General features: G+C 42.2%; 1 protein-coding gene across 7 annotated transcripts in view; it reads left to right on the top strand.

Moving 5' to 3' along the window:
* The first annotated feature begins 7048 nt into the window (after positions 1-7048).
* Positions 7049-12002, top strand: part of mtmr1a (myotubularin related protein 1a) — a 29786-nt gene continuing 24832 nt past the window's right edge. For 3 of the 7 annotated variants that reach the window (XM_039823368.1, XM_039823373.1, XM_039823369.1), the window contains exons 1-3: positions 7049-7447; positions 9924-10029; positions 10844-10867. In XM_039823368.1, the coding sequence (XP_039679302.1) occupies positions 7341-7447; positions 9924-10029; positions 10844-10867 (237 nt within the window). In that variant the 5' untranslated portion in view covers positions 7049-7340. The remainder of the gene's footprint in view (positions 7448-9923; positions 10030-10843; positions 10868-12002) is intronic. The other 4 variants (XM_039823370.1, XM_039823371.1, XM_039823374.1 and 1 more) reach the window with 2 other exon arrangements.

Raw genomic sequence — 12002 nt, forward strand, 5'->3', positions numbered from 1 at the left:
TCCTCCCGATTCTCTACAGCATCCTTGAACATTTGAGTTAAGGAGGCTTCGAAAAAGCCAGAGAGCTCAGAGTCCAATACATTACCCCGTTGTTGTTGTTTTTTCAGTAAGTTGGAGGCAACAGTGCATTGCGATGATGCATTGTACGTACAGCGTGACCATTTCAATTGTGAATGGGGTGCAATAAGTCATTTTGGGAAATGTGTCAGGTCACGTCCAGATTTGTGCCTTTTGATTCGTGTGTGAATCGCCTTCACCTTTACAGATAAACGTACTCTAGTTGTCCTGGGTCATGTTTGAGATCGACTGCTCTGTAGTTCACGCTTCCATAGGAAGAAAGCCTTGTGTCCTCTGATTTTTTATTTTTTTTTTCCGGGAGGAAGCCATGCTGTTGTTTATGGATTTGTGCCAGTTTGAAGTGGGAGGAAGTGGGCGGTCACTGCTGGCATTCCGCAAGTAACCACAGAGTGCAGAGGACAGGGCAGTTCACTAACCTTTCCCTGTGTTTAAGGAAGCCTGGGTTTTCCCCTTCAAATCCTACACTTTGTGACTCAGATCACGTAGTAGCGAGAAAAACTAAAGAAATTCTGGTCCCCGTTGGCCCACAGCCAGATAAGATTAATACCGGTTTCATCAGTGTGTTTAGTACAGAGACACAGAAGGTCCAAGGCATGTTAGCCTGGCTAGACCGTTCCAGGGCACACAGGGTTCTCGGTTGAGTTTTAGGCTCCTTTATACATTGCTACATTTTCGTAAAAAAATTTCTTTTGCTACGTTTACACCTCGCATTCCCACTGCTCTGGCGTTTCAGAGCCCCTAAACCGGAGACATTTGAAAACGCTTCTGACCCCGTTTTGGTTTTGAATCTGCGGTGTTGTGTTTCTGTCTCAACGGCCGCAAATGACGGCAACACCGACGCTTACGCCAACATTTTGCCGCCTAATTGGGTCTTATCCGTCATGACGTCTTGTTCTCTGAGACTACTACTATTACAATAGGCGAAGTATACAAGCTGCCTCCTGTTTATGTCCAGCATACGAGATTGTTGATGAGATATGCAGTTTGGGTGCGTTAGTTTGAACGGAGATTAGTTCTTCTACTGTAGCTTAAAACACTTGAGCTTTTGGCTCAAAACTCCGCTTAAAAACCAAAACTTAGCAGTGTAAATGTAGCCTCAAGAACCTCAACAGTGAGCGTGGAGAACATTCGTGTCTCGCACTCTATCAACCTTTTGCAAGAAGCAAGCATCTCGGCAAGCATCTCGGCAAGAAGTTTTGATGTCTTACAACACATAGGAGGCCTGGTCGTGAGAGAGCTTTTGAGCTTAACTCTGTTTTAAAAGATTCAATTTCCATCAAATACCACAAAAATGAGCGACCGCTTGTATTCCGGCTCGCAGTTTTGTCTCGGCCTTTGAGTTGAGCTTCATCAGACCTGCTTGTCTGATGGTCACGTTGCGTGGGGAAGGCCCCTGTGAGGGGGAGGGCTGTGTTCCATTTCTGATTCCGACATTCCCACCCACTTCAAGCTGTGATTGGTCCCACTGTGTGGAGCTGAGAGAAGAGCCAGGGCTTGAACTTGTCTCTCAGCTCTTATTTCCTTCCCTACCTTGCAGACAAATGTAATTCCGTGGATTGGCCAGCAGATTTCACCAAAGCTTTTAGTTTTTTTGCCATCACTATGGCAACTATAACAAAATCAGGGAGTGTAAAACAGCCACAGCAAACGGTTCACAATGAAGTCTTGGTGTTTCATGGTGTTTCAAGAGAGAATAGGACTTTGGCTTACCTGCAAGTACGTCAGATCTCAAACATGACTCTTTTCTATGTCTGGGTGGGTCAGAGTCGAGGTCCAAAATTAGCACCATCTACCAGCCAAATGCTGGTAAAATATACAAGTGGCTGGTAGATTTGCTTGACTCACCAGCCCCAAAAAAAAACAATGCTAATCTATAGAGCTCAACAGTGTAGTTCCGGAAGTGAAAATCCCATTCATTTTCTCCACAAGAATTTAGATTATCAACCATAATGTCTAAACCATCCGAGGTAGACTGACCATGAGCTACGTTGTCGTGTAACGAAGGTTTCTGCTCCTGTAGAAGCTAGAAGTCTGAATTAAATCAACCTCGTTTTAAGAAAAACATGGTTTATCCGCGATCTTATGGAGAAAAACGACACTACCCACAATCCTTAAGCGTAACAGCAACGCCTCTGATTGGTCCAACTCTCCGTTAAAAAAGTGGGAGGCCACTGTTGAGCTCTTTTGAGCGGCTGGTCAACATTCACTAGGCGTAGAGCTCAACAGGGACCGCCCACTTTTTGAAGGGCGTGTCCCCCATTCAATTGTTTCATTGACGTTTCAAAAAAATAGCTTATATAAAGATTTTTAAGTCTGGAACCGAACCAACCAGCTACAAGATGATTAGTGAGCATAAAACATTTGATTAGGCGCAAAAAAATCATTTTGAAAATGCCTTAGAAAGGCAAAAGGTGCAAAACCGTGTATAGAAACTATCATAGACTTGAATGGCAGAAGCTCGCTCTAGCGTTTCTATGGTAACGCGTTGGACCAATCAGAGAAACCTTTGTTTCACAACCACGTAGCTCATGGTCAGTCTACCTCGGATGGTTTAGACATGGCTGATAATCTCAATCCTTGTGGAGAAAATGAATGGGATTTTCACTTCTGGAACCACACTATCGAGCTCTATTTGGCTGGTGGGCGAAAAAGTAAATTTTGGACCCTGGTCAGACTGCAACCTGATTCCTATGTTCACCGTGAGGGGAGTTAACCCTCCTGTTGTCCTTTGGTCAAATTTGACCCGTTTTCAAAGTTTCTACATCAGAAATTTGGGTTTCTTTCAACCAAATTGCCCAAAAGTAACACAGATGGTTCCATGAAACGCTCAAAGTAAGGATCAGTTCAATACTATCATTGACTTTTGGGTGTTTTAATCGATTTTTGACTAAACTTTGACAGTCTGTGATTATCCATAAACATCCCCTGATCTTAATAATGTATACTGACAATAAAATCCAAAAATGAGTTTAAAAATAGTGGTAACAAGTTGGTGTAAGTGTATACGTGGGGGAGCAAAAAAATGTTGAAAAATGCCACAAAAACATGTAAAAAAAAAAGTGTTAATTTTGACATGGGAGGACAACACAAGGGTTAACTTCTTAGGTCGTACCAAATGGAAACTGACGTCCTCTATGAAAGGCTTGTACTGTAGGAGACTGAAAAAGGAGTGACGGCAACACAAAAAAGTGTGCGTTGGTCGGGTGGTTGTGTTTTTAGGGAAAAAACAGATGGAAAAAAATCTATTTTTTATTATTTTTTACTTTGTACAAGCACCGTGATGTAATTACCTCAATCAAAAACCTATTTTACTGTCTAAAAGTTCTATTGTTGTAAAATACAATTATTTTATGTAGTGTAAAATCTTACAGTTTTATAAAAAAAAATGAAAGTAATGTTGGTTCAGAAATTGTTGGTATAAATTGTGGATTTCTGCTCCATTGGATACATTTTTTTTTTTTTTTTTTTGAGGGCATTTCTTTTGGTTTGTACTCGCTAAACCCAGGATGAAAAGACAGAATCTTAACGTTACTGTTCACTTGTCACAAACGATGACATGCAGGGTTTCCCCCAGAAAAGTGGTTCAGCCCAGTTGGAGGCCCGTCACAGAGCATTAATGTAGAGCCCAATAGTTTCTGCGTTAACAGAATCATGGAAGGAATCGCTAAATTGAGAATTTAAAAAAATGGTAAGACCGCTAAGCTATGGCAGATTCCAACCCAACCGGTTCTTTTCCTAAACCCAACCGGTTCTTCTTTTCCTAAACCCAACCAGTTCTTCTTTTCCTAAACCCAACCAGTTCTTCTTTTCCTAAACCCAACCAGTTCTTCTTTTCCTAAACCCTACCGGTTCTTCTTTTCCTAAACCCAACCAGTTCTTTTCCTAAACCCAACCAGTTCTTCTTTTCCTAAACCCTACCGGTTCTTCTTTTCCTAAACCCTACCGGTTCTTCTTTTCCTAAACCCAACCAGTTCTTCTTTTCCTAAACCCAACCTTGTTCTTCTTTTCCTAAACCCTACCGGTTCTTCTTTTCCTAAACCCAACCAGTTCTTCTTTTCCTAAACCCAACCTTGTTCTTCTTTTCATAAACCCTACTGGTTCTTCTTTTCCTAAACCCAACTAGTTCTTCTTTTCCTAAACCCTACCGGTTCTTCTTTTCCTAAACCCTACTGGTTCTTCTTTTCCTAAACCCAACCAGTTCTTCTTTTCCTAAACCCAACCTTGTTCTTCTTTTCCTAAACCCTACCGGTTCTTCTTTTCCTAAACCCAACCAGTTCTTCTTTTCCTAAACCCAACCTTGTTCTTCTTTTCATAAACCCTACTGGTTCTTCTTTTCCTAAACCCAACTAGTTCTTCTTTTCCTAAACCCTACCGGTTCTTCTTTTCATAAACCCTACTGGTTCTTCTTTTCCTAAACCCAACCTTGTTCTTCTTTTCCTAAACCCTACCGGTTCTTCTTTTCCTAAACCCAACCAGTTCTTCTTTTCCTAAACCCAACCTTGTTCTTCTTTTCATAAACCCTACTGGTTCTTCTTTTCCTAAACCCAACTAGTTCTTCTTTTCCTAAACCCAACCAGTTCTTCTTTTCCTAAACCCAACCGGTTCTTCTTTTCCTAAACCCAACCAGTTCTTCTTTTCCTAAATCCAACCAGTTTTTCTTTTCCTAAACCCAACCAGTTCTTCTTTACCTAAACCCAACCGTAGCAATCTTCTTTTACTAAACCCAACTGGTCCACTGTATACGGCGCTCAAAATGCGTACAGATAACGTTTAAGAAAGTGGCGTGTATGTTTACTTCCGCTGTTACATGACATACATGCGGATAGCTCAAAATGCGTACAGATAACACGCCACTTGGCTTAAGAAAGCGGGCGTGTATGTTTACGGAAGTCATGATGTCGTGTTGTGAGTTTTCTGTTGCACAACTAAAACAACTTTTGAACGTACGCATGTTCCACCAAAACAAGTTCCTTCCTGAGGCTATTTTGCAGAGGCACCATGGCTCCATCCGGCGCCTTGTGATTGGTTTAAAGACATGCCAATAAACCAGAGCACGTTTTTCGCTCATCCCGGAATGCCGTGTGGACTAGCCAGACCCTCCTCCGCAGCGCTGTGGAGGAAGGTCTGGCAAAGCGAGACTAGGTAGGGGGGGCAACTTAGCCCGGTGGGCCACCAGGCTTACAATACACTAAGGGGAAACCCTGGCATCTTCCTCTCAGTTCTCTGGTGGATCTGTTTAGCTTTTTAGATTCACTCTGGCTCTGCGGCGATGAAGCTGAGAAGTACTCTGTCATTGTTCATTTCAAATGTACTCTTTCATTAATGTAGGGGGTTGTAGTTTAAGGGGTTTCCTGGCATAATATAGCCTGCTTTTTAATAAATGCACATGAAATGTGTTTCAGGATCTTTTTGTCATCAACAAGGGAAGGTGAACTCAGAATACATTTAAAATGTGTTTCGTTTAATCATGTTAGATCCTCTCCAGTTTGTTGGATGGGTCCTGTTATGTAAATATTACTGATTAAATTAATTTAAGGATTTCTGACTCTGGCTCCTTGCATTTGTTGATTATTCCATTATTTTTTTTTTTACTTTTTTTTTTATTTTTTTTTTAGATTTTTTTATTTAAAAGGGACAACGCACATTAATCAACATGAGCACAGAGTCCAACATGTAAATATGTTCGATTTAGCCATGCAGGCTAATTTTCATCTGCAGCCCCTAGTTGGTAGAGCAGGCACCCATATGTAGAGGTTTACTCCTTGAAGCAGCTGGCCCGGGTTCGACTCCGACCTGCGGCCCTTTGCTGCATGTCTCTCTCTCTCTCTCTCTCTCTCTCTCTCTCTCTCTCTCTCTCTCTCTCTCTCTCTCTCTCTCTCTCTCTCTCTTCCCTTTCTTGTCTTCAGCTGTCCTGTCAAATAAAGGCCTAACAATGAAAAGGGGGGGAAAAAAAACATTAGACAAGCTACAACAATACAATAGATGTGAAACAAGAACCCATAAGCACAGACAAGTAAAGTGACACAACCACTGTTCCAGATCATGACAGCTGGCAGGTTGATGGCATTAGAAAAATACAACACAAGTAGCACATACAGTAGATGGGTACAAGTGCATAGACGCACATTAAAACACATCAACAACACCGAAGCAACAATATATACCATAGTTTGGGAGGAGTCCCCTTATTACATTTCCTAAAACAAACCCCACCATTTTGATATATAGATGCTACATTCCTCTTTATGGAACCATATATGGTAAATATAGTTTCACATTGACTTAATACAAGGAAGTGAAATTAAGAGTGTACTGCAGCGTCACAAAAATATCCAGCTATCTAAATCCAGCTGTGTGTGTGTGTGTGTGTGTGTGTGTGTGTGTGTGTGTGTGTGTGTGTGTGTGTGTGTGGGGTCAAAAAATGTGAAAGATATAGACTAGGCCTATGTGGATGAGTAGGAATTAATGGTATGTGTGGAGGAGTGGAAGCATGGAGAGTGTATGGTTGGGGAGGTGTGTATGTAAAAGTAAGAGTATGAGCATGCATGAGTGTGGTTTATATCCTGTGCAGTAGAGGAGTACTGTTACTAGTAGGCGTTTTAGTAGGCGAAAATTACACATTATGCTGGTATATGTATTACTTCTTGATGGAAATGATAAAAAAATAATGATAAAATATAAAAAAAAAAAAAAATATATATATATATAAAATCCAGCTCTGACAAGACGAGCCAAATGACATGGTACAGCTGAACGTGCCATAACACTTCCGAACGCTTGTCGAACGCGAACGACCCCGTTTGACAATCTGTGTGTGTGTGTGTGTGTGTGTGTGTGTGTGTGTGTGTGTGTGTGTGTGTGTGTGTGTGTGTGTGTGTGTGTGTGTGTGTTGGTGTGTGTGTGTGTGTGTGTGTTGGTGTGTGTGTGCGCGCGCGCGCGTGCGTTCTTTCTCTCATCTTCGCATCCCGGGCGTGTTGTAAAAAGGCGGGGCTAGAGCTACAGTGCGAGGAAGAGATGCGGTGGTGAGAGGCAGTCCGGAGGAAGCACAAATAACCAAATGACAGGAAGCGTTCATACTCATTTTTCTTTTTACAGTGAGCCTCGAGCCCTATTGCAGAATAAAGAGGCAGGCGCGCGCGCCGAGGGCGGACATTGGAATTAAACCAACTGGTTTGATTTCATCCGCATCCTCATTATCAGAGGAAGTCGTCCGCCATCCGCCCCTACAGTAGTGACCTAGAAAGTAAACAGTTGTCTGGCAGATGGAGAAACAGGCCGGAGCTACCGGGGCGGCGGACGGAGCAGGCTCGAACAGAAAGCTCTGGGGCTCGCCGACCGGCGCACCAGCCACCGGAGAAACCCTGGACAGGTGAGTAGTAGACACTTGATGTTACAAGAATATGTCACACGTCGCCATTTAGCCAGTCTTTTTTTTTTTTTTTTTGATTTCCACAATTTCCCACGAAATATTCAACAAAATATGTCATGAGTCAAGATGGTCGTGGTTTTAAATCGGCGTAGACCGATGCATAACATTTCAAACAACTTTTAAAAATGTTTTCCTTTTCCAATAAAAAAAAAATACCCGGAGTTTGGAGTGACGGTAACGGTAACGTTATAGTAACGTTAGCTACGATGGAGTAGCTAACAGTGAGTAGGCTACAAGCGTATCTACAAATCACCATACTGTATTAAGAACAAGGAGGCGACAGCCTAACATGTTCGACATGACAGAATGGTCTACCAGTGGGTTAACAGACAGCTAATAGCTAACGTTAGCTCAATAAAACAGGCCTAGCTTATAGGGTAACGTTACAGTAGCCACCGCTAATGCACATATACACATTGACATATATAAAAGCATATATACTGTATATGGCTAATGCAGACCACAGTCACGTTTATGTACTGTAGGCGACGCTATAACGTCACAGTAACGTTAGCTAACTAGGCTTACAAATGCAGTGACAACGGTCAAAAAACTGTAAAATGTATTTCCATTTTGAATAAAATTGCCCATTAGCTCAGTTTAGTCTCCACATATATGTTTTGGTTATGACTTGATAATGACATTCGGATTTTTTTCAAGAATATGCATTAAACGAGCATAATATCAAGTGAAATATGAATGGTAAATGTATGGTCGACCCACCCACAGGTGTTTCACGTATTAGCCTGAATGCTGTACACAATGACAATATCATCTGCTAAATTTATCATTAAGTGTATGTATTTTATCATTATTAAGACCATATGTCTGTATTACCTTAATCTCTCCCTATTATGGCAACAAATCAATGTACACGACCAGTCTGTATGTTGTGTTTACTTTGGTTTGTGGAAGACTTGCACGTATTTAGTGTGTGTGTGTGTGTGTGTGTGGGGGGGGGGAGATAGGGGTCCTTCCTCAAGAACATGTTAAGGTTTTCAGCAACAAATTATTATTACTACCATAGTCTATATCCAAGACGTTCCAGTTCTGGGATTGCTCTGGTGCCGCCGGAAATTTCCGCTAGATGTCCCTCTTTTCAGCCAGATGTCTGTCACCTTCCACTCTGGGGGATTCTGAGGACTATGGTTAACTGCTCCTCAGATCTCTGCAGGGTAAATCCAGACAGCTAGCTAGACTATCTGTCCAATCTGAGTTTTCTGTTACACAACTAAAACAACCTTTGAACGTCCACATGTTCCACCAAAACAAGTTCCTTCCTGAGGTTATTTTGCAGAGGCACCGTGGCTCCGTCTGGCACCTAGCACCCCCCAAGACGATTGTGATTGGTTTAAAGAAACGCCAATTAACAGAGTACGTTTTTCTCCCATCCTGGAATGCTGTGTGGACTAGCCAGACCCTCTTCCGTGACGCTATGGAGGAAGGTCTGGCAATGCAAGACTATTATTACCATTGTTTGTTTTTTTTGGCATTTTAAGGCCTTTATTTGACAGGACAGCTTAGACATGAAAGGGGAGAGAGAGGGGGAATGGCATGCAGCAAAGGGCCGCAGGTCAGAATTGAACCCACGACCGCTGCGGCGAGGACCAAGCCTCTGTACATGGGGCGCACGCTCTACCATGTGAACTACCAAGACGCCCCCCCTCCCCCCGACCTTTGTTTAGATGTGCCAAATTGTAATTATATAAGTGATTAGTGGTCGGACTGCAGAGCTAAATCTATGCTAGTTGGTGGCATATGAAGATATACATGTTCATAGCAACAAAAACGACGAGGGGGGATACAGTTAGAAAATAATTTTAAATGATAATGAAGAGGGGTGGTTTACCTCATAGGCTGAGTCACTATATTATCTGGGTAACATGGGAGCGATAGAACCAAAAGATGTATCCTGGGATTAAAGAAGTAATAAAAACATGTTTTTATATTTGAAAGAAAGAGACAATTCTATTGTTAATCGTAACTTTTGCTGAGACAGTTAATTGCACAGCAACATTTGGAATTGTTACAGCTCCGAGTTATGTCCCAAACAGTCATTTTATTGGACAGAAGATGGAAACGAGAAGAGCTCAAATAAAGCTGGAATTATAATAACAAAACACAACATAAACCTTGATTGCTAATAAGGGCTGTGTTTAATACTATTTGTAATCACTTCTATATTGCTGTTTTTTTTTATTATCACAGTTAAGCCACAGCCAATGAAAAGCAACACTTCCTGCAGATGTTACACAATAAAAGCATACCAGAAAAGGGAGGGGATTACATTTTGTGAAACATCTGTGCAGGCGGCTCGATGGCGTTCGGAAAATTGTCAAAGTTGAAGGAATTGGGGGTAAAAAAAAAAAAAAAGTATCTTGTTATAGTTTATATTTTCTTGTCTATGTCCTTTCAGTCCAACAGGTTCTCATGTAGAGTGGTGTAAACAGCTGATCGCAGCCACCATCTCCAGTCAGATCTCAGGATCAGTCCCAGCTGATGTCGGGAACAGGGACATCAAGGTAGCTCACACACACACACACACACACACACACACACAGACACACACAGACACACACAGACACGCACGCACACACACACACTATGTTTCCAAGCCATGTTTCCATCCACATGTTGTAATGCGAATTAAGTAATATCGAATGAAAAATACCTTATGGAAACCATAAAATTCAATTGAATTTCATGATTATTGACACAAAGTTTGGGAGGAGGGGGGAAGACCAGTCTGTCCGGGGGGGTATTTGTTTGGCAGTTGAGTTCAAATATCAACAATCTTTGCGCAGAATCGCTCACTGATGCAAACGTTATTTGCCAAATAAATAATGAATTGCGATTATGTTTTAGGTGATTTTAGGGTTGCAACCTGCCATAAAACATAGGTCATTTCCGCCACGTGTTTCCGCTTTCTTTGCAGACATGGCGGGTGTCCACAAAGAAGTGGACGAACGAGGACTTTTTAAATTGATTTTACGAGCGAAAAATAACATCTAGCATCTGCAACAATGAATGGGAACACCTTAAAATAGAGATAAAGAAATGAAGATATACCATTTTGACTGCAAAACAGTGTTTTGCGTGATCGTGCACAGGTTTTTTATTGGCCTTAAAGCCGTTGGAAACACACTTTCACTGGCTTTATTGGCATAAGCGATCTCCAGAAGTGGATGGAAACGTAGCTAACAACACACACACACACACACACACACACACACACACACACACACACACACACACACACACACACACACACACACACACACAGACAGTATTTACATACATGACCTATTTCTCATTAGTGTGTTTTGTAACTGATAGGCTGGGAGAAGACCCGGTTTCATGGTAATGTATGCCCATGTGTGCTGTGTATGCCTTTGAGTGTGTGTGGCCAGAGCTTTGTGTGTTAAGTGTATGTGAATGTGATGTGTCACAACTGCTGTCGTCGTTTAGATGAGCTACTATTGAGCTGCTGTGTACAGTTTGTCTTTGGCGTTTTAAGCCCCCAACTTCGTCTTCCAGGCAGCGCTGCCTGGAAGTCGACGTTGGGGGCTTAAAACGCCATTGAGCGTTTGTCTTCTGCTTCTGCCTGCCACAAGAACACGTTTCACCGTTTCGACTCGTCCTCCGAGCAGTCGGTTGGGTTGAGAGACACAACATTGTTCAGTTTGGGTACGGACAAAATAATAGCTGCTGGACACACTGTAATGAGTTCTACGCCTCAGCATGTGTGAAAGTCTCTTCAGTGTGAGTAGTACACCAGTTGTTCCCAAACCTTTTCACACGAAGGAGCCCCAAACTGACACAAATTAGACCAGGGACCCCCATTTGATAAGATTTCCTCCCAGGGTCCCCCATCTGATAGGAGTTTTGCTTTTTAGATGTTTTATGACATCATGTTTAGTGCTGGGTACCATTCAAAACCGGTTCCTGAACGATGCTTTTTTTTTTCTTCTCGATACCAATTTTATAAAAATCCATTTGAACAAAAAGAAGTTACAACCTAACAGAAAAATATTTCTCTTTATTTTTCAGCTCCTACTGTGTCTCTGTGCGTAACCTGCGCGTCTCTACGACGTGTAACCTAAGACAGCCAATCACAAGCATTATTAGATCTTGGTAGAAGCATGCTGCGTGCTGATTGGCTCACTGACGTCGAGGAGATTTACTCCTCAGGTATTGAAACTGGGTATTGAATGACGAGGCATTTTTCGATACTCGATTCTCGGCCGTGCCTAAAAAGTATTGAATTCGGTACCCAGCCCTAATTACGTTTAAAACCCATCACCAAAATAGCCATACATTCTGTCATTCTGTTACTTATGAATGGAAATATAATGAAAGTCTTAGTGACAAAATGATAACCCCTTTTTTGCATCGGAGCCCACTCAAGGACCCCTGGGTGCCCACGGACCCCACTCTGGGAGCCACTGGACTGAACCATCGTGGTTTAGGTTAGCCACCAGAGCTGGAGGAGCCC

Source organism: Perca fluviatilis, chromosome 14, assembly GCF_010015445.1.
Source record: "Perca fluviatilis chromosome 14, GENO_Pfluv_1.0, whole genome shotgun sequence".
Taxonomy (NCBI): Eukaryota; Metazoa; Chordata; class Actinopteri; order Perciformes; family Percidae; genus Perca; species Perca fluviatilis.